This window comes from Phycodurus eques, chromosome 11 (assembly GCF_024500275.1).
Source record: "Phycodurus eques isolate BA_2022a chromosome 11, UOR_Pequ_1.1, whole genome shotgun sequence".
Classification (NCBI taxonomy): domain Eukaryota; kingdom Metazoa; phylum Chordata; class Actinopteri; order Syngnathiformes; family Syngnathidae; genus Phycodurus; species Phycodurus eques.
Genome location: NC_084535.1, coordinates 4,287,555 through 4,309,917, shown reverse-complemented (window position 1 = coordinate 4,309,917; position 22,363 = coordinate 4,287,555). Strand labels below are relative to the sequence as shown.

The following is a 22,363-nucleotide window of genomic DNA, read 5'->3' as shown; positions in this document are numbered from 1 at the left end:
CTAATTTGTGTCGTACCATTTCCTGTTTTATTGCGTCGACGTGACTTCTTCCCAATACTTCATATAGGATGGAAAACTTTCACTAATGTTTTGACCAAATAAATAAAAGGGCAAGCGTGTCTAGTATAAATAGATCTATGTGTGTGTAGTGTAAGCAGTGTTGGTGTTTCCCTAACACAGATTTTCTATTTATGCTTTTTTTTTTCTCAAACATGTTATGATTTATAATAAATGAAGTCATCATGGTGGCAACATTTTATTCGAAACAGCTCTTGCTATGATCCAGTTAAACTGGTCACTTAATACCAAAAATGTTCATTATTATTTTTTGTAAGATGTTTTTTATTATTATATCATGATTTTAAATAATATGAAATAAAATAATAGTAAATTAAATGTATGGTAAAATGTTGAAAACAATTTAAATAAAAATACAATGCAATTATATTTGTATTAAATATAAATTTGCTAAATAGAAATATTTGGAATCAAATGAAAAGTAATAGTTTTAATTAAAGTGAAAAAGAAGAGAAAATGTGTAGGAATAATTAACATTCCACATTATAAAGAAGCAAAAAAAAAAACATTTGACACCATTAAATTCAACTTCAATATGTTTGGGTTAAACTTAAAAAAATAGTTTTTATTTTACCCGTTTTTTGTTACATATACAGTGGAGCCCCGCTGTTCGCGGGGGACCAGGGGCCGGGTCGGACCGCAAATAGCAAAAATCCGTGGATAATTGACACCCATTATAATTCCATTGGAAAACAAAAAGACTTTTTTAACGCCAATAATTCTTAAGTGAGGATAAACCCTCAAGCAGTTTCAAGGTTGGTTAGAGCAAAAAAATAATTTTAAAAAAATGCAAATTTGTGAATCCACGAGTGCCACGGGTATGCGGTTGTCCACTATATTAAAATATATTAGTGACTAAATATTTAAATTATTGAATAGTAGTAATATTGTATGCATTTATTGACAAAATAAAACCGCAAAGGAACTGATTTCTTTTTTTTTTTTTTTCTTAAAGTTGCGAATACGCAACATAAATTTGTTGAATCATATTGCTTTCCATCAGCCAATGAGCAGGCGAGGAGGACAAACTGTTGTGCCGTCCTTCAGCCAATCAGAGACGAGCGTGAAAGTTATGCTCCTGTATGGAAAATGCCAAACGAACAGATATCTTCTATTGTTCTTTTCTAAAATCTTGATTGGACATGACATGTTCCAGTTCACTTCATGGCCACGTCGACAGCGTCAAAAGTTCAACATGCCTACGAGAAATATGGATCCATAAAGCAATTTGTGTTTACGTTCATACGGCTTCTAAAATTACGACAGCTAAAGCTTTGTCATCAATTATTTCTTTGATTTGGATTGGGTTGTGTATTTTTTCTTACAGTTGTAGATTCTCAGTTATCCGGGTCATAGTAGCGCACAATGGCTGAATCAAGGCAAGTGAACAACAAGAAGAGTGCTTCTTGTTTGTTGAATGTTTTCCGAAAACATTCAACAATGACAAGTACTAGACTAACGATATTTAGCATTCGCTGAAGATGTACTCAAGTACTTTGAGAAATGGGTTAATAACTCTTAGTTCAGGTAGGTTAGGTTTAATGCACTTTTAAACTCAGCTGAACTCTTTAAATATATGTATATATATATTTGAACTAAAAAAAAAACAGAAATCTGCAGTTTGAATTTATTTCCTTAAAAATCAAGCCAATATATTTGTTTTAGTGTATTTATCTTTAAAAGAATTGTCTAACAAGTCGTAAATGTTTTTCTTTTCTTTTCAGAATTGTAAAAGTTGTTTTAATAATCTAAACAATTCTTTTATTTTGTTGCACCGTAGGTAGTTCTTTTTCAACAACAATCCCAACGCGTCATCTGGGAACATTTCCCTGCGTGGCTTTCGATGGCGCCAAACTGCTGAGTCACGACACGTTTTTGGCAGGAACGCGTCCCATTTTCCACGTTTCAGTCAGCTGATCGCAAGTGAGCGACGAGACGTAGATTCAAATAACAAGTGTGCACTCGTTGAAGCGATCTAAGAGTGTCCACTCAGGTATTTCTTTAGTTAAGGTTTCAATTTTAGATGCTTTATGTAATTAATTTTTGTAAAATCTGACAGATTAAATGAATGGACTCAAATTGAGACAAAATTAACATGACTGAAGGGATCTTTATTGGATGAACATGGAAGTGAGGGTGCTCTCGCCTGTTTCTGGGGGGACGAATACATTCAATATCTCAGCAGAAGTCATTTTGGGGAAGTGGTTGCAGTTTGCGCTCCAGAGGGATGAGAAGTCAAATCAAAATGGTTTTTGTTGTTGCCAAGTGCTGTGTTCAAACACGAAGCCAAAGAAATACGAGGAAGATGAAGTGAGCGAATCCTTTGATGATCTTGTTGAAATTCTTCCTGCTTCATTACTTTAGATTTCTGCTAAAACATTTTTTTTTTATTCTTTTTATTTTATTTTATTTTTTTTAAACAAAAACATAGTCTATAAAACCTGGACTTTTTAAGGGCGCCAATTTAATCTCTTTGGAAACATTTACATTTTTTTTTTTCCCCTCAGTAATTTTCTTCCCTCCCAACGTGTGTAGTAAAGAGTTGCAAAAAACACCATCTAAAGGCGGTCACTGGAACTGACCCAAATACATATTTACACACTTTCAGCTCAGGCGCTGACTAAAACTCTCCTCTAAAAAGAACACAAATAAAGAAAAGTGTGTAATGAGGGGCTTTTTGATTGATATTCCACACGGCTGTTCTGGTCGTCTCCCCCACCTTTAAAAAAAGTATTTTGTTCTCGTCATTTTTTTTCCTGCAAGTCCCGACTCTAGCGTTCTGGCTCCAACATTTCCAGCTCCAAGAGTTCCGGCTCACAAACGTTCAGGAGCCGAAGCGGTCTGGCTCCCGGACGCTCCAGCTCTGAGGGTTCCAGCTCGTGAACGTTCAGGAGCCGGAACACTGTGGTTCCGAGGATTCCGGGACCGGAGCGTGTTTGGAGAGCTCTGGAGCCGGAGTGCAGAATTGTAGGAGTTTCCAGTGCTCTGGCACCTGAACATTCATGAGCTTGAAATCTCAGAGCTGCAGCGTCTAGTAAACCGAGTGAGGAACTCTAGGAGCGTGTTCCACTCTGAATTCTGGAGCAGAGAGTTCCGGCTCATGAACTTTCAGGGGTCGGCGCACTCGGGAGACAGGAGTATTCCAGCTCCGAAAATTCCGGGTCCGGAGCGCAACATGCTCCAAACACGAAATTCATGGAGCTAGATTTTTCCGGTTCGCGAGCGCTTCCGGCTCGAGAATATTCAGGAGCCGAAGCACTCGGGAGCGGGATCATTCCGGCCCCTAGAGTTCCTAGAATTCCACACTCTGCCGTCTGCGTGCTCTGGCTCCCGAGCGCACCAAACCCACCGGCTGTGAGAGTTCTGGATTAAGAACATAGCGGAACACGTTCCCGACCGGGAATTCTAAGAGCGAGAGTGTTCCGGCTCCCAAGCGATCCAGCCGCTTTCATCGGGGGTAGAAAAAAAAGTCAGCGATCACAAGACTTGGAACCTCCAGGAGGTCTGGTCTTTATAGTCCAAGCAGTCAGAGGCGTTGAAGTTGAGCTTCCAGGACGAGGCGGCCGTCTGCTCTTTGTAATCCAGGCAGTCGGACGAGTTGAAGGCCAGTCCGGATCCGCCGTAGGCCTGGTGCGGGTGGTGGTGGTGGTGCGGGTGGTGGTGGTGCGCGTGTCCCGAGGACTGGCCGATGTGGTGGTGCGGATGCGTCGACATGGACGAGGCGGCCATGGGGCTGAGCTGGTGGTGATGGGAGTGCATGGGCGCCAGGTAGGAGCCGCAGTCCACGCCCCCGAAGTAGGAGCCGGAGGGGGCCGGGTAGCCCTGGCCGTAGCCCGCCGTCTGGTTGTAGGAGATGGGGTACGAGGCGGCGGCCGACCCCGACACGGAACGCTGCATGCAGGAGGCGTTGGAGGGCGGGCCGGGCTCGGGGAGGGGGGCGGCCGAGGGGGCGGCGGCCGGAGCGGGGGCGTTACCCGGGGAGATGGCGGGGCTCCAGATGGACGACACGGTGCTGATGGACGGCGCCGTGCTGCTGCTCAGCGCCGCCGCGTGATTGGAGGCCGCGGACGACGACGACGACGAACCCGTGCTGGAGACGGCGGGCGGCGTGAACTGGCCACTGCTCTCCGAACCCGTGCTCTCGCGGGCCGGGGACGACTTCTTCTTGGGGGGCCGCGCCTTGGCGCCCCCGCCGCTCTGCTGCTGCTGACGACACTTGGCCCGGCGGTTCTTGAACCACACCTAAAAAACACACACACCACCTTAGAGATCTTTCTGGGCAGTCAGATTTCAGCACTGAGAACATTTTGGAACACTGGTTCTCAAACTGGGGTGCCCGGACTACTAAGGGTCCACAAAAAAATAATGTGCTACCATTTAAAAAGTGCGTAGCTATAAATGGGGACTGGCTCGCTGATAAAACATTGACTTTGATATCATAACATTTCTATTCTTGATTATGACTTCTCAACAAAATATGTCTGTGTTTTTATAAAGATTACAACATTTTAGAAATAGTTCTTTAACATTTTTTTCTCAAAAATAGGCAACTTTTGAATTCTTATGGCATTTAGAGTTTACTGTACTTGTTCAACATGGATCAAGTCAGAAATCATCAGAAATTGTTTTTTGTTTTGGTTTTTTTTTAATAGGAGGAGCCTGTCGCCAACATATTTCAACCACGGTCTTCTGGAAAGAAGTCAAATACTTTAACCTCACCCCTCGAATTTAACATTTCCATCTATCCATTGAGCAATTATGTTTTAAAGATTTTCATTGGCTAGTTACTTTTTTGTGCAATGTTCATTTTTAAACAAACGTTTTTTTTTTTCCCCTTTCCACAGGCACTTCGGGGTTAAATCAACATGGGAGAAGTCTGAAATCACCACAATGCTTGAATGCTACATCATCATACTTGTTGAGCTTTAAATGTTAACATTTATTACAGCCAATGTACATTGGATACATATATATATAGAGAGAGAGAGAGAGTCTGTAGCCTCCATGGGCCTCTAGACCTCATTTTGTACCTTAATCTGACATGGGCGAGAGTCTGGAAAGAAGTCCAAAATAACCACAACAGTTGAACAAATTGTCAACATTTTGCATCTATCAAATCAGCAGTTGTATATCAAAAGCGTTTTGGTGGCCATTTATTTCACATCCAACGCACTGTATTTTCATTTCATTTATATATAACAGTTTGAAGCCAACATCATTCATAGATATTTTTATGTTTTTTGTTTGTTTGTTTAGGTAGCCATGCAGGTACACTACCCGACTCTAAAAGGTATTAAACAAAACATTATACTTGACTACAGATTATCTCTGGCGAATGGATAATGTTTGCATTAAATTGAGTCATAATTGAGTCTCTCAACGATCACCTTTTATTTTTTTTTTAATCCATAAATTATAGTGATTATTTTTTAAATGACGCCATTTTCTATTTAAGGTCATACGCACATTTTTTCCTCACTTAAAATGGCGACGGTCACTTTAGGTAGCAAGTTCAAAGGTCACAAAATTTAATTGTGGACACTTTTAACTAAAATCAGACGACGCTTCCGATCTTCTCCAAAGTGATTTGAAGTGACAAATGAACGTTATTAATGTCCTCGTCGTAAATCAACTTAAAAAGAGCCCGCCCGCTGAGCTAATGAATTAGCCTATTAGCTCCTTGATAGCATCTGGTCATTTATTTAATGTGTGTGTGGGGGGGGGGGGGGGGGGTGACTGGCCTAAAAAGTGTCGTTATGTGGCTTTTAAAGCGACTGTGTGAGAGGTGGAGGCGCCGACCTGGACGCGTGACTCGGGCAGGTTGATTTTGAGCGCCACCTCCTCTCGCATGAAGATGTCCGGGTAGCGAGTCTTGGCGAACAGAGCCTCCAGGATGTCCAGCTGGGATCGGGTGAACGTCGTCCTCTCGCGACGCTGCTTCCTCGGCGTCGCTAACACAAACACAACAAAAGTCCAAAGTTCAAAACACCCTCACAAAAGACAGCGTTGTCTCACTGTTCATTCTTTTTTTAAACGTGACGGCTAACAAGTATGTCTGTGTTTTTTTTGTTTTTTTTTCTCCACAATCTGACAGGTTTTTTTTTTGTACAGGCAATTCCCGAGGTCAACTTTCCCAGAGTGGACCTAATTTAACCTACTGCAAATGTTTTTTTTTGTTGTTTTTTTTTTTTTGGGGGGGGCGTTGACGAAAATAAAGAAATTAACTAAATACAGTAGGTATACATAGTTTTGCACAGGAACTTTGTTTTCGGGATACAACCTTATATTCTAGAAATAAACGAATGTTGAAAAGATTATGTGTAATATATTACAATAAAAATAAAATGAACAGCCCAACTATCTTGACTATCAATAACGAGTACACTGAAGATTGGAGACCCAAGAAAAAAAAGGGTGTGAGGGCCACTTTGTACTTTTATTTAACAGGGACTTATTATTTACTTTAAAAGCTTTTGTAAGCACATACAAAAAACGGGACAACCTTAATCATGATATACATTTAAACTAATGTTAAAAAATATGTTGCAATAAAAATGACCCCCCCCCCCCAAAAAAAAGTGTATTTGTGAAGCTTGATTATCTATTGCACTGACAATAAAATAAAAGGCGAGTTAGGAGCCCTTATAAAAATGTTTCACGAGGCCACATTTCAATTCATTGATTAGAAAATGTACTTTCGTTCTTTTTTTTTTTTTTTCATTGCTGGTTGTTACTCGTGTGGCGGGAAATAATGTCGTTCCTATAGCGTGGAAGTGTCAATTGGAATGACAAATAAACAATGTAATTTATTTACAATGAAAAATGAATGGAAACGCTAATAAATTGTGTTGTTGCTTGAGTACCAATAAACTAGCGCTGATCATTTAGGGCCCACAAAGAAAATAATAATAATGAGTAAGGCCTCATTTGTAGCTCCTAAAATAACTTTAAACGAGCCCACGTACGTGAGCATTAAATGTGCTTGTTTGTGCACGTTTGAACTGTGCGTGAGTCCGAAGCCAAATGATGTAAATGTAGGCGCGTGACGTCAGGGAGGATGCGGAAGCGGAGGCGCGCGCGCGTGTGTGTGTGTGTGTGCGCGCGCGCGCGTATACCCGGGTATCCGACGGAGGGGTGCAGCAGGTCCATGGCGGCCCCGCTGAGGCCGTGCAGGCCGTTGACCGCGTAGGGAGGCTGCTTGAGGTAGGACATCATGCTACAGCCGGCGCTCACCGCGGCGCCGCCCAGCTCGGCCCACTGCAGGCTCGCCGCCGCCGCTGCTGCTGCTCGGCCCCGGGGATGCTGCAGCTTGACGGCGGGGACGCGAGCGAGGGCCACAGGCGGCTCGCTGCGTGCGAAACACAAAAAGTGCAACGTTCACAACTGCGCGAAGTCGTCGCTTCCCTTACGACTGACTGCATGGGAACGTCAGCACATTATTACATAGACACACACACACAGTTGCATTTCATCGCCCTTATGCCAAATATATCTGCATTTGGGAGTTTTGTCGTGAAAATTGGGCAAACGGGATTAAAAGGTTCCCAAGATGTTCTGCATTCAGTGAATCATTTGAATGAACTGGTTTGACTTGTCTAAAAATGTGGCAGGACCACCGAGGAAATGATGTAAAATATCTCTTCATTTAAAATTTTATTTTGAAAATGTATTAACAACAAACTTTAATCAGAAGATAGGGGGAAAAAAACAAATACTATTGTTATTGAATGGGGGGGGGGGGGCGTATTTGCTCTGTTAAGGAGCAGCTTTAGTGAAAAAGTAAATAAAATTACATATTTTCTTACGATATGAAAAGAGCAAATCTATTTCGCAAAAACCAAGTAGACATTGGAATTGCTTTGATGGGCCGTACAAAACGATTTGGTGGGCCAGATCTGGCCCCTGGGCCTTGACTTTGACACATGTGTTGTAAATTACATCGATATCATTTACTGCTGATTATGTGTATGCAATTCTTATTAAGCTGCTACATTTTTTAAAATCACTTTACATTAACCACATTTTTTTTAATTTGTCTTACAAACTTGGGAGTAGCTCAAAACAAAAAGTGCAAATGCAACTCAAACAAAAAAAATGGCATCTATTATATTATTATGAAGTGTAAAATTAGAATTTAATACTTTTAAATCATTTGTTTTCTTTATCAAAAGTAAGGAATACCGGTCAAACGTTGACTTTGATTGGGGATGAAGTTTAAAGTAGAATAAATGAAAGCAGTGTTTTAAGTATTTTGACCGAACAAAACAAATTCATTTTTTTTGTTTTGATGATTAATAGAAATCACAGCAGATATTTTTCTTCCCAGTGTTTGACAAAATAACTTTCAATTCCATTTAGACAACAAGCCAGGCAGCCAAATGAAATCCATTCAATTCTATTTCACTGTTATTTATTTTCGGATTCGATCAAGTCCCCAGGGGGAAAGAAAAAACCTAAATAAATATTTGCTTCAATCAATGATAGTAGCATATTGAATCTCATTTAAAAATCAAGAAATATTTCCAATGACTTGCTCAATACTTTAGTCAAAATTAAAGCTAATCCATTTGGGATGTTTGTGCAGAAAAGCGTAAAACTATTTGCTTTATTTTTGGCAGTATAAGAAGCTTTTTCATCAATTTGTGTTGCTCTCATTGTCTTTCCGTCAACGTGTATTGCGCTCAAAAGTGCAAATTGAGACCCCCCGCCCCCCAATCACAATTTACTCTTATCAGCCAGCAAACAATTGAAAACAATTAACCCTCCCTCGTTATCATTACCAGCAACTCAACTTCCACACTTTATCGACCACAAGGGGGGGGAAAAAAGGACAAAAAAAAAAAAGTTCGGACCCAAAAACTCAACATGTATCTTTTTAAAACGATGCGTTGTCTTTATTGTTTGGACGTCATTATGTTGTTATTGTTGTTGTTGTGCCCCCCCCCCCCACACACACACACTTATATATTTTGGTATTGATGTGCATGGGTAATTTATTTTAATGTGTCTTTCATATATATATATTTTTTTTTAGATTAAAAGGCCCGGGACACAAGATACATATAAACTAATCTTGGGGGGGAACATGTGAAAATGCAATGTATTCTAATAACTATGAATGAAGAAGCCAAGTAATTGCGTCTTTTCTCTAGATTATTGTTAACATTCTGATAAATGGAGACTCAATAATAAACATTTTGAAGAAAAAAGAGTTTGCTCATTTTTTTTTTTTTTTAGCAATAAAGTCATGTTTAACGAGGCCATAGTTGGATGAAATGTACTCTTGGTACTCATTTTTATTTTTTTTTAAACACATCCTTCATGACGGCCTAACTAATTTTCAAATGAAAATCATTTTATTATGATAAAATTGAATGAAAAAGCCAAATATATATTTTTGCTAGATTATCAATAAAATTCGGACAATTGGAGACCAAAATATATATTATAAGTGAGTTACAGCCCATTTTATGTGCAGAGTTGCATAAAACACATTTAGATTAAATGAACAGAAAATGTACTTTGGTATATATATATATATATTTTTTTTTACCTTAATGAAAATATACATTTAAACAATTAAGAACAATTTTTTTTAAGTGGGTTAAAAGGTACCATTTTATAGTGTACGTTGTCACTTTTCTTTTTAATGGAACTTTATTTAAAAATGCCTTTTTTTTTTTTCATTAACTAAAGTCCTGGGACACAACTTTGATGACGAAAACCTTTTACTTTTTTAGCAGGCTCTTTTTTTAAACCTATTTTTGTCCAAAAGTTCGTAAAAAGTCCTACAACTTGACGTTACCTTGTTTGTGTGTCTCCTGTCTTTCTTTCTGCTTTCCAGCAAGTGAAACTAATTCAGAGTATCCAGCAGCAGCAGCGGCGGCGGCAGCGGCAGCGGCGGCGGCGGCGGCGGCGGCGACGGCAGCGGAAGCAGGAAAGCACGCAAGCCGCCTAAAGTCGCTGTCCTTCTGCTAGAAAAGCGCTCGACATGTCGGCTTTCAAAAGCTCTGGAAGCAGGTCCGGCGGAGGGCTCCGGCGTCGGCGGGTCGTCCGTGGGCCGTGGAGAGTGCGTCGTGTGTGGGTTGCGGTTGTGCTTGTGGTGCGTGTGGGTGCTTTGGTGAGGCTAATGGAGGCCTTCCGCCCGCCCCGCGCCCCTAAGAGAAGGCTGACACCTGCCGGCCCGCCTCCGACAGCCAATGGGAGCGCCACTTCCGCATGAAGGATGGGCACAGCGGCCAATAGGAGGACGGGCTGACGCAGGGGCCACGCCCATTTCTTTCTCTCTCTCTTCTCTCGCCTTCTTTATTTCTTTCCTCCGAGGGCCTCCTCAGCTTGTTTTCGTTTAAAAACATGAAAAGATGGGATTTTTAAAATTTAAACATGACACTTTGTCACTTTATTTGGTTAAAACCCAAACTTTTTTATTTAATTTTTACTTTTACTTGACTTTAAAATGGGTAAAAATCTGGCAGTTTCTTGTGTATTTGCATTTCTATTTTTCTGGAGCATTTTTGGGGAGATGTTTGGAAGCATTTGACTAATAAATAATCACTAGTTTTTTTACATTTATATTTAAAAACAAAATTAAAAAGACAAAACAAGTATATTTAAAATGTCACTATATAAAACACGAACTTTTTATTTTTGCATTCAAATGACTATAATGTGCTTAAATCTGACAGTTTTTCCTTTATGTGTATTACATTGATTTGGAAAAATTGAACTATAAAACCAATTCATGCTGGTGCAATATTTCAGAGATTTCTTTCCTTTTTTTAAAAAAAATTAAACGCTAACATATGCTGGACTTTTTTACTTGTGTTTCACGTTTAAAAATAAAATAAACATACAATTAATCAATTTTTGTGTTTATTTTTGTAACACGCACACACACGCACACACACACAACTGCTAGCACCCACACTAGCACACACATCCACATAAATACAGCCGTGCCAGCCTCATGAATATTAATGAGCCCTAATCCCCATTTAGAATTACATTTGAGCACGTAAAGTTGAATAATAAGGGAGCACCTTCACCGCAAATCACACGCACACACACACACAGACACACATTTTATGATAAATAGAATTATTTCATACTACAAGAAGAAGAAGAGATGTTGTTTTGAAATGAGTCTGGAATTGTGTGGAAGGCCATAAAACGTTGCCTGATTAAAAAAGAAAAACAGCAGCATGAGGACCCCTCATTTATTTGTGAAAATGATGCAAAAAGGCAAAAGAAACATTTGCTTGTTCTTTTCTTGTCATCTACAACAAGTATCAAGTGACCAGGCCGTTTTTTATGTTTTGTTTTTTGTGGTCCCTAAAATTGTTTGTCTAATCCCAAATTGTTCTTGAATTCCTTTCTGAGCCGCTAAAGCTCAGGATTAAGGCGGCCTGCAGGAGGAGGAGGAGGAGGGAAAAGTTGCTCCCTCCATCCCTCCTTCATCCATCTATACTTCCATAAATCCATCTCCAGGATGGAGCAGCAGTAGTGCAGTGCAAGTGGACGTGGACGTTGACGTGGGGCCTCCACATGCGCGGATGGGGACGTTTTTTATTCATAACTCATAGGAGAGGATTTTGGGATATTTCAATCATGGCAGGTAAGTGTTCTTTGTCTATTTCTTAAAAAGTATGCATCGTACAAAAATGCATAAAACAAAAATACATTTAAAATAATATAGTTGTGTAATAAATTGTGATGACGAAAACAATATTTTGACATGATGATTCGAATCAGCCATCACAAAGTGCCCTCTCCCTTCTCAACCATCCCATTTTAATTAATCTATTCTATTCATTTTAATCCCTGATGTGACAAGTGCAATAAAACAAAGTTAAGTGAGGCTGATTAACAATGTGAAAGTTAGAGGAAGAAGAGGAGGAGGAAGAAGGAGAAGGAGAAGAAGGAGAAGAGTGCTGTCACTCTTCATCTGCGCGCCTTCAATAGGAGCGACGTGGATGGAGGGAGGGAGGGAAGGAAGGAGGAGGAGGGGGAGCCGGAGCAGGACGAGGCCGCCGCGCAGCGCCTCCTTGCCGGCTAAGCTCCCTCCGTCGTGCCGCTGAAGGAGCACCGCGGCTGGAAGTAGGGAAGAGGAGATTTTTATTATAATTATTATTTACATATTGTCAAATGTGTAATGGTTGAAGTCTTACTTCCGCGCATGCTCAGAGGAAGTGAATTCATTTCACGTGTTAAATCGCTGGGGAATTGGAGAACATGGGGGGCGGGACAGCTGAAGCTATCATTTAATAATTTATCTTTCTCCAAGAAAGATTCAGTTTCAACATTTTATATAAAATATATTTTCATTGAAAAGAAGAAAGTTCGGTTCTATAATTCTTTTGGTGGGCAAAAATTCAACCTATTTAAAATGTTTCAACCACCACGTTACTAAAAAGTTATCTAAAAAAAGTAGAACTGTGTGTGTATTTTTAAAAAATAAAAGTAAAAACCACAAGTAAAAATAATTTTAATAGGGTAATAAAAAGTCTGAAGGCATCTGTCGTGGAGTATGAAATGTACAAGGACTTTATTGAAGGTTGGTCTTGAAGCCGGTGGAATAAATAAAACAGTGAAGATGTGAGAGCTCATAGAAGAAAATGCATGTGGAAGCAAAGCTCAATAAATACGAATACAAACAGGAGAAAAAAAAGTGATGGGAGTTTCACATACAAGCAGCTTATAGGACAATAAATAATATATTTTTTTCTCACTTTGACTGCATGACTCTTGAAGAGAAAAAAAGCAGACTTGCAAGCTTTTATGATGGAAAAAGTTCAAGACAGTTTTGTGGAAAAGTCAATTTTTTTCTTTTTGGTAAATTGCTTTCAAGCAAAAAAATAAAATAAAATAAAAACAATTGCAGTTCTGAACAATTTAAGATATTTTACAGTAAAAAGTTGTAGAGTGAATGGAATAAAAGATAAAAATAACTTTTTTCCTCTTTTTTTTTCTTTTTAAAAAGTCCACCTCCTCACTGTTCAAAGTCAGATATCAAAGAAAAACAAAGACATTTTCGCACCTGGAGCGTTCTCGTTTACATCACGACACCCACAAAACCCCCGTAAAAGTACCGCTTGCTTTTAAAGCATGAAATTGGGGGGGAAAAAAACAAAACAAAAAACCACCGCCGCCACACGTCGTACGCTCCTTTTGTTCTGGTTGCTCTTGATGTTGTTGTGTCGTCACTGAAGGACGCACTTCTCCTCCTTCTTGGCCATCTTGCCTTTGTTCCGCTCCAGCGTCCGCTCCAGGTGCTCGTCCTCCTCCTCGGCCCTGCAAAAAACAACATCCCCCACAAAAAACATCAAAACAACGGCAGAAACTGATCCGGACATCAAAACGACAAAAAAGATAAAAAACAAAACAGCAAAAACAACATCAAAAAGTGATCTGGAATTGTGGACGTCAAGTCAACATCACAACAGGGACATCAAAAACTGGAACTACAAAAAAAAAAAAAAAAAAAAAAAAACAGAAACACCAGAAAGAACAAAAAATTGGGACAATATAAAAAACAAAACAACAAAAACTGGAATGTTAAAAAAACGACAAAAAACATCAAAACGTTACATAACTAGAACAACATTAAAAACAACAAAAAACAATGTGAATAACAGGTGTTTATTTGGTACAAACAATCCACACCTGTTTACTTTCTTTAGTAGGTCCTGCTGTTTTGGTTAGCAACAGAGTGCAACTCAGCTCGGCAGTGACGTCTAATTTAAATGAGCGGCAACTAAATACAATTAGACAAAAACGAATGCCTCTCTCTTTAATAAATGGGTCCTTTAAATAAATGCCTCCCTTTTTCCCCATCAGAAAAAAAGGTAATAAAGGTGTGTCAGATCATAGAAAATAGATTATTATTATTTTTTTTAAATACAGCTTCTTTCTGCAGACGAGACAAGTGTCCATGTTTGATGAAGTCTTCGCTCCAGGGAAGTTCTCTTAATTATAATGCCAAGATTTCCACATGAGACGGTTTACAGCGCTGCTGTTTTGGTTAGCAACATAATTTAAAATAACCTCAGTGGTTAACGATTTGAAGTAAGGGAGATAATTACCCGCCCGACTCGTTTTTGTTCCTGAAAGGGAGACGTTTATTTTTGTCATTTCCTTTTGGGGACTAAGTTTATCTGTAATTTTAGGGAAGGAAACATTTGATGAGGTCATCACTAATATCCTGCGATGACATAAAAACATCATTGCAACTTACAACATAAAAACGTTGCTCTTTTAAAGTATGGTAAAAGCTAATTATTGAACATCATTACTGTAATTGATGTTGATCAAATGACACTTTTGTAAACAAGCAGGTGGGGGCGCCCCCATGGGGTCCAGGTAGGACCCCCACCCACCTACCTCGGGGGTCCCTTTCCCGCTAAGGCGATGATGATGATAATGATGTTGGCATTTTGTGCCTGGTACTTACTCCTTCTCCTGGGCGTCCAGGTCCCGGACCAGCGCGTCCCGTTTGTTGACCAGCAGGACCAGCTCGTCCAGCAGCAGCTGCTCGCGACGCTTCTGGGCTTCCGTCTTCTGCCAATCTGAGGGCACAAAAAGCAACGATGGCAAAATGTCAACAAAAAAGCCACCGTTTTGCCGGCATATCAAATTTATTAATATTTCGCATGCTCCAAAAGCTCAAACATGTTTTCAAAATGTATTATTTATGATTTAAGTGAATGAGGACATTTGACCAAATGGAAACTAAACTAAAATGGGCCACATTTCTAATTCGTTTCAATTTTTTTTCCTAATACGTCTACTTTTGTCAAATAAGGAATGTTTCCTCTAATATTAGTGTTTTTTCTCGAGTACATTTCCCAGTATATACATATTTTAATCACATTTGGTATATTTTGTAATATTTGTGATTTTGTTTTCCATTTAATGTTTTTGTATATTTCTTTCCTGATGCAGAAAAGTTCCAATTTATTTATTTGAGGGAGGCATTTCTTTTTGTCAATTTACTTTGGGACAAATTGTATTTAGTTGCTGCTAGTTTTTGGGATGACCACCATTTATTTCTGTCCAATATTTTGGTATTTTTTAAATTGTCAGATAGTTCAGGTGTTTTCAATTGTATTATATATATATATATATATATATATATATATATATATATATATATATATATATATATATATATATATATATATATATATATATTTTTTTTTTTTACATATATTTATTTATTGATTTTTCCTGTTGGGGAAAAGGGAGGCTTTTACTTTAGTCAATTCATTTGGAGACAAATTGTCTTTAGTTGATAATCTTAGGGATGGTCTTACTTTGAATAATATTTGTGTTTTTTGGATATTTTTTAATATTTAGGTATTTTTTAATACATTTTTGTATTGCATGCTTTTTCACAATGTTATGTTTCTATTGTATGTTTTTTCAATTTTATTCCTGAGTGGTAAAAGGGAGGCAGTTATTTAAGGGTGGCAGTTATTTTAACCACAAGTTGTATTAAGTTGTTGCCAATAAAAGTGACAGCCACAATTTGAGGAAATTTAGTGTTGAAAAGTTACATAAAAACATCAAAGCAATTAATTATATACATATATATAATTTTTTTTTCCATTTTCCACGTTTGCTCTTTAAAGTGTCAAAGATTCTCGGGGGGTGCAAAAAAGCTGTTTAATTTAGTTCATGTAATTGAGTCATCACTAACGAAATGTTGATCCTGTGGCACTTTGTAAAAAAACAAACCAAAAGGTGGGGGCGCGCCACCCCCTCCCCTCGTCCCTCCTGACTCTGGTCTCCAGAGTCTGAACAGGAAGGGGCCCCCATGGGGTCCCACTGGGGTTCAGGTAGGACCCCCACCCAAATCCCCATCCGCCTGCCCCAGGAGGAGGAGGAGGAGGAGGAGGGGCGGGGGGGCCACCCACAGGGGCTCGCATCCGCCCAGGCGCCAAACAGAAAAGACCCCCCGCCCCCCACTCCACCCCAACATTCTCATCATTAGAGGCGCTAATTAAAACATTTGATTGGCTCACAAAAATTCCCATTGGTAGACAACTCGAACCTGAACGCGTCCCCGCCACGAATATTTGATGACATGTTGACTGAACAATAAAAGGAATCCAACAGTATTTGAAATCAACTGGTTGAGTTAGTGATTATTTTTTGTACACACGAGTGTGAGCGTGTGCGCGCATGTGTCCAAAAAGGTCTACGCTCTCTCCTGATTGGTCCCCGTTGTCTCTTTGAAGTGGAGCACCGAACCAAATAAACACAGTTCTAATATTTGTACTCCCACAATCTCTTTACTCCTCTTGGTCGCAGTCGGGGGGTAAGGGGGGGGAACTCGGAGGAACGTAAATCCCACAGTGGTGTTGTAAAATGTTTGTGTGAATTTTGCAAAGCTGAACGGTGCGGAGAAAGAGGAGAAAAAGAGATGTGTGAGTGGTCATCCTGCAGAAAATTCATCCGCTTTCTCTCACAATCCTCAGCGACTAGGCCGTCCCACAACATGCTGCCAAGTAGGCGTCCCGCAGCGTGTTCTCAATTTCATGTTTCAAGTGTATATTTTTTCTGTACTTGTACAAGGAGTAAGTTAAACCATGTGAGGGGGTCATCCTCAGGTAAATGTATCCGTCCCACACATGGTGACAAATGTATGTCCCATAGTGTTTTTTTTAATTGTATTTTTTTTACATATTTTATGTAAATTGTGGAGACAAATAAAATAAAATTGAACAGAAAATTGTGTAGCCAGAGAAGAAGTTCAGTCGTGTTTCGTGGTCACCCCCAGGTAAATGTGCCCGGTATCCCACGATCCTCCGCAACGAGGCCATCCCTAAACATGGTGATAATATTTTATGACCTAACGGTGTATTTTTAAACCAGTGAACCATTTAAATGTGGCTGGCGGACACAATTCTCAGCGACTAGGCCGTTCCACAACATGGTGGCTCAGGAAGTAAAATAAAAAATAAATAAAAAGAAAACTTCCCACAAGCACAGAAAGAGGTACGTTTAAGGGGGGGAAAAAAAAAAAATCATATTCAGAGCACCTCTCAGCCAAAATGCCAGTGTGTGCGGTGTGGGGCTTAGTGTGTGTTGGGGAGGGATGGGGCGGGGGCAAGGGGCTGTCAATCACATGTCTCCGGGTCCCGCCCCCCTCATTAGGAAGGTAAACAATAAAGAGAGGAGATGAGAGACGTGAGCAGAGCGAGGGAGGCTGGGTAAGCAGACACCCGCCAACAAACACAACAACCCCCCCCCCTCACTGAGAGGTTCCACGTAGAGGAAAACCACGCACACTGCTGGCACAGTGGCTGCATATTCAGATTAAGTCTGGCCGTGCACGCCGCTGGTAACCATGTGAGTCGGCACAAGACACACAAGAATGCGTCGGTCCAATCCCCGTGAACCCCCTCAGGCCTGTATATAGCCCCCCCCCCCAACCCGATGGCCCCCAAAACTTAATGCATTCAACAGAGAGAGAGGAGCGCTCCGAACGAGTGAGGAGACGTTGATCTTTACTTCATAAGAAGCGACAACTCGTTTTCTTCCGTCGTGTTGGCATCTTCCCGGATCGCAGATGCTGGCTCAAGTCCAAGTGGGAACCAACCGCAGGGAAAAAAAAAAACTGTCGGAAGAAGTCGACGCAAAAGTCGCCAGCTTTAAGATGAAACGTACTTGGCAATCACAAGCTACGAGTCTTTTCCAGAAAAGACACAGAAAGGTGAATTCGAGCACAAGGGAAATATTGAAATGAAAACCACATATCTCCAAATTGGATGAATTTAAAGAATGATTACTTTTTTATGCGATCGTTTGTTGATTGTTGTTTGAAAAACAAAAATGTAAGCAGGCACCTAAAAGTTTGATGGAAAAAAAGGGATCTGAAATTAAAACATTGAAAATATATATATGTATATTTTTTCACAATAAAATCTTAGTCCCTAAACCATGTACAGTAATCCCTCGTTTATCACGGGAGTTACGTTCCAGAAAACCCCTGCAATAGAAGAAATCTGTGAATTAGCGACAAATTATTTATTGTATTGTTTATATGCATTTTAAAGTTTCATAAATGCAATTCAGCGGCACGTTGGACGACATTTGCCTCACAGTTCTGGGAGGAACTTTTCTCCGGTTTCCTGAAGACTCAAAATTGCCCGTAGGTGTGACGGTGACTGCGAGTGGTTGTTTGTTTCGATGCGCCCTGCGATTGGCTGGCGACCAGTTTAGGGTGTACCCCGCCTCTCGCCCAGAGTCAGCTGGGACAGGCTCCAGCACGCCCGCGACTCTCGTGAGGATAAGCGGTACGGAAAATGGATGGATGGAAAAGTTTGGTATTGAATGACCCTGTGAAATGGTCAAAATGAGCCTAAAATGGTTACTTGAAACCAAAATGGTGTCTTTTCAGGCATAGGTCCTTCAGACTTTTTTGTCCCATGTCAGGCATACCTACCGAATTTCATGTTGCAAAAGGAAACTGGCTTCAAGGGTGGAATTTTCAAAAAAACATTCTGCGACATTTGGAAGTTTATTTTTGACCCTAAAATGTGGTTGCATGCCTGATGAAGGGTAAATTCTGACATACTTCGATAAGCGGTACGGAAAATGAATGAATGAATAAATGCAATTCAATGTCAATATGTGACACTTGAGAGAGGTGCTTTTATACATAAAAGTAAAAGGTGGGGCTAAAACTCAAAGCTGTCCATTTAGCCAATCAGAAGCTTGAACAAAGTCCTTTTTGGAAAAAGCAGGGTAATGCAAATTTGAGGAATAAAAGGAATCACATCACTGAATATTAAAAGAAAACCCTGTGACATGCTTCTTTTTATATCTATGCAGTTTTTTGATGCTGTTTTTTGCATTACAACAACTGACAAAACTTGGTGATACATTGTTTTTAATGTTCAGTGACATCTTGTGAAACTGACAAGCATGAAAGCATTTTGCTGCCATTTCCCTTTCCGGTATTTTGTCACGTTGTCGACAACCGTTCATCTCGCACCACTAACACAAATTAGTGCTAACCGCAAAGGAGCATGACAACATTGTCTTTAGATTTTTTTTCCTGGTATTTTGGCACGTTGTGATTTCGTCTCGCACCAGCAACACAAATTAGTGCAAAAAAGATGACGAACGATGAGAAGGCAGTAAATTATCTCCACGTACGAACAAAACGTGACATTTGTCGTTGGCTAAAGATGCTCTCACAGCGCAACCTAAACACACACACACACAATAAAAACATGGCTACATCCACCCCGAAAGAGTCGGCGACATCATGAAAAGTCGCCGATGTGATCGCATTCCACAGTGAAGCTAATCAATGGAGGCCGAGGCGCCGCCCCCGCGTCTTACAAAGCCCAAATAGATTTAAAAACTCAGTGTGTGTGTGCGTGCATGTGTGTGTACGTGGGGATAAGCTCCTGCATAGGATTACATATTGATTTTAAACATACATAAAAAAAAAAAAAGCTTATCATATCAAAGCGTAACAGGAAAAACTCTGGGACCCGACTATGCATAAATCCCTTTTAGATGCTGAGAGGGCGCCCGCTTTACAACACAACAGGCACACACACACACGCGCATAGGTGTGAATGTGTAAGCAGATAAAGAGGCCATAGTGGATCAATTTTGCAGAGGTGAGATGAGAGCGTGGCATACAGATGGCATTTCCCCGCCTGGCATCACACCAACACACACACACACACACACACACACACACACACACACACACACACACTGTTATCACCAAGAACAAAATGTCTGTCTGCACGCCTCCCCAAATATGTCATTCGACTCACTACATGAGCATTCTGCCTGGTCTACCTTATTTCCTCAAATCATGGCCCCCAACTCTAAATGACACCTTTTTCCAATTGACAAATAAATGCCTCTCTCTTAAATAGTCGCTTCCCCTTTTCCCATTATGGGAGGGAAAAAAAACAGCTAGTGAGTGTAATTGTGTCAGTTCACAGATGCTATTTTGAATGAACTTCTGCAGAGTCAATCTGAACTCTTGCAAACTAAAACAGCAGCACCGCAAAGAGCTTTCTCCACAATGTTGTGTGTGTATCCATGTTTATGGTCTCATTTCACTCCTTCTTCATCAAAGTCCTTCCTATTTTCTATAAAAGTGCAATTCATTAAAATAAGAGAAACTATCTCAGCACATAGATGCTACAGTTGACACCTGGATATTCGCGCATTAACTGCTGAGACCATTTGATCGCAGCTGCTAAACAAAACAGCCGCAAATTCACGATAGAATTATGTGGTCGCTCGACAATGTGTGTGTTGTCCATATTGATTTATTATTATAGTCATTATGTTCTTATGTCACTTTTCTCCCTTGTAGTCCTTTTTAGTTCACTTAAACGCTAAAATAGCACTAACATTGGTGTGCGTTACGAGCACTGGTGAACTTGAGAACAATTTGGCAGATACTGCTTGCTTCAAGCGGTTGACTGCCACTCCCAGTTCAAGTTTACTTGAAAACCAAACGTGAAAAAAATTACATGTTGTGAATTACGTGTATTAAACAAAATCACATCAGCTTTGTCTTACGAAAGTCCGTTCGTTAGCTTGATGATAATGCACAAGACAAAATGCCACAGATGGGCTAATGAAACTACCATCGACATTGTGGTAATTATAAACCTTTAAACAACTTATATTTGAACACAAGTAGGAGCAACACATGCAGACAGAGCATACAATAATACTTACAGGCAAACATTCTTAATCCTTGGTGAAAAATATTGTTGCTTAGTTGAGATTTCTTCTTCTACATCTTATCATCAAATCAACGGGTAATATGTCTGACTATATTATACTTCCCCCTGGTGGCCACAGCCCACACAACAGAAAGAACAGCACAATACCCAGGGTTTTATCATGATGCATAAACTCTTTGACTCTTTATATTCTAATAAATTAGGTTATTATGGTATCTTTTTCTAAAGTACAATGGTGTAGAAGGCATTTTTTCGTATTAAAAAATACATTACTAACATTTTTGTTGGTGTTTTTTGGGGCGCCAGAACACAATAATGTTACGGCAATTTCATTCAATGATGATTTGAGAGATGAGTACTTTGAGATACGAGCGTGGTCACAGAACAAATTAAACTCATAAGTCAAGGCACCACTGTATTTAAAAAAAATGTGCAAATAAAGGCCCCGCCCAACAGCAGTTGAGTAAATAAATGGCCTCAGCCAGAATACGCTTTGTGTGTGTATCACTGTTAGTTTATCTTAGACCTGTGTGTGTGTGTCTGTACGTGCAAGTGTATTTCAGTTGCGCACGCATGTGTGTGTGTGTGTGCGCGCGCGAGATGGACTGGCCAACCAAATCGACAATCACTCTCACGCCTGGCCGTCACTCAATGGGCCTGACCAAGCACCAAATAAGAGTCACTGACACGCACGCGTGCACAAGAAAACGCGCACACACATTTGAGTGATGCTGTGGACAAAGCGGCTCGATACAAATAAATAACTAAAACAGAAGCCAGCGTGGCATGCGCTCTCGCTCCTGCTCGACTACGCATGTCTGCCCCCCATCCCTCCCTCGTCCCCCCCCCTCCCCCACCTGCTCTCTTGCTAATTACAATTGATTTATGATGGCGCAGGTAGCTTATCAGTGAAATGACAATGGTCGCGCGGAGACTGGCGAGGGGAGCGGTGGTCTTATTGGGTCAATGTCGAATAGAAAAATCAATTAGCATTGATTGGCCGAAGGTTCATTTTGCCAAAGAGGACGCAGTCGAAGGGGATTAAACTTTCCCCCGTACCCCTCCGACAACTTTGATACGACACAATGGCGGCGGTAGCGGCGATGCTTCACGCGCTTTGGATAATAAAAAGTGTGAAGCGGATCTGCAATCAGGCATCGGCTAGTCGGGCCTAGGCGGCGGGGGAAACAGATAGCATTGATCAAGTATCAGCCAGTGAAATCCCTGGCACGGCCGCAGCTTAAAGCTCATCCACACAATTAACGTCAAGCACATCAAAGACACGCAACATGGAGTGGACATTTTAACACGACATCAAAATCAAACACTTCAGAAACCTCATAAAAACGGTACTGATGGAATATTTTGCATTATTTTCCAAGACCACAGATTGGTCTCTAGGTGGTGCTTTGACACATTTTCTCATCTTCAGGTAAATGGCATGGCGATACATAAGATACAACATTGCATGCACGCCGACCAAATCGTGGTTCATCGTTCACGTCCCTGCAGATTTTTTAGCGACCATTTTTTTAATTGATTTTTGCTGT

The 22,363-nt window shown here is 40.4% G+C and overlaps 2 protein-coding genes across 2 annotated transcripts in view; both read right to left on the bottom strand.

Annotated features, from left to right (window-relative positions):
* Positions 1 to 2,525: 2,525 nt before the first annotated feature.
* On the bottom strand, positions 2,526 to 10,189 carry otx1 (orthodenticle homeobox 1). Its single transcript, XM_061690865.1, has 4 exons — positions 9,884 to 10,189; positions 7,194 to 7,426; positions 5,878 to 6,029; positions 2,526 to 4,320 (listed from the first exon to the last, which is right to left on the bottom strand). Exons 2-4 carry the CDS (start codon positions 7,291 to 7,293, stop codon positions 3,556 to 3,558), a joined length of 1,017 nt encoding a protein of 338 aa, XP_061546849.1. The 5' UTR covers positions 7,294 to 7,426; positions 9,884 to 10,189; the 3' UTR covers positions 2,526 to 3,555.
* A 2,406-nt stretch (positions 10,190 to 12,595) lies between these two features.
* The window catches only part of ehbp1 (EH domain binding protein 1), a 131,494-nt gene continuing 121,726 nt past the window's right edge, over positions 12,596 to 22,363 (bottom strand). The window contains 2 exon segments of the mRNA XM_061690954.1: positions 12,596 to 13,368; positions 14,528 to 14,642. Coding sequence (XP_061546938.1) covers positions 13,278 to 13,368; positions 14,528 to 14,642 — 206 coding nt within the window. The 3' untranslated portion in view covers positions 12,596 to 13,277.

What these genes read in the sequence shown, in the direction of transcription:
- otx1 (XM_061690865.1), bottom strand. Translation starts at nt 7,293, where the DNA reads ATGATGTCCTACCTCAAGCAGCCTCCCTACGCGGTCAACGGCCTGCAC. An exon ending in CCCCTCCGTCGGATACCCGG is followed by an intron (nt 6,030 to 7,193) that starts GTATACGCGCGC and finishes TGTTTGTGTTAG; the next exon opens with CGACGCCGAGGAAGCAGCGT. An exon ending in TGCCCGAGTCACGCGTCCAG is followed by an intron (nt 4,321 to 5,877) that starts GTCGGCGCCTCC and finishes TGTGTTTTTTAG; the next exon opens with GTGTGGTTCAAGAACCGCCG.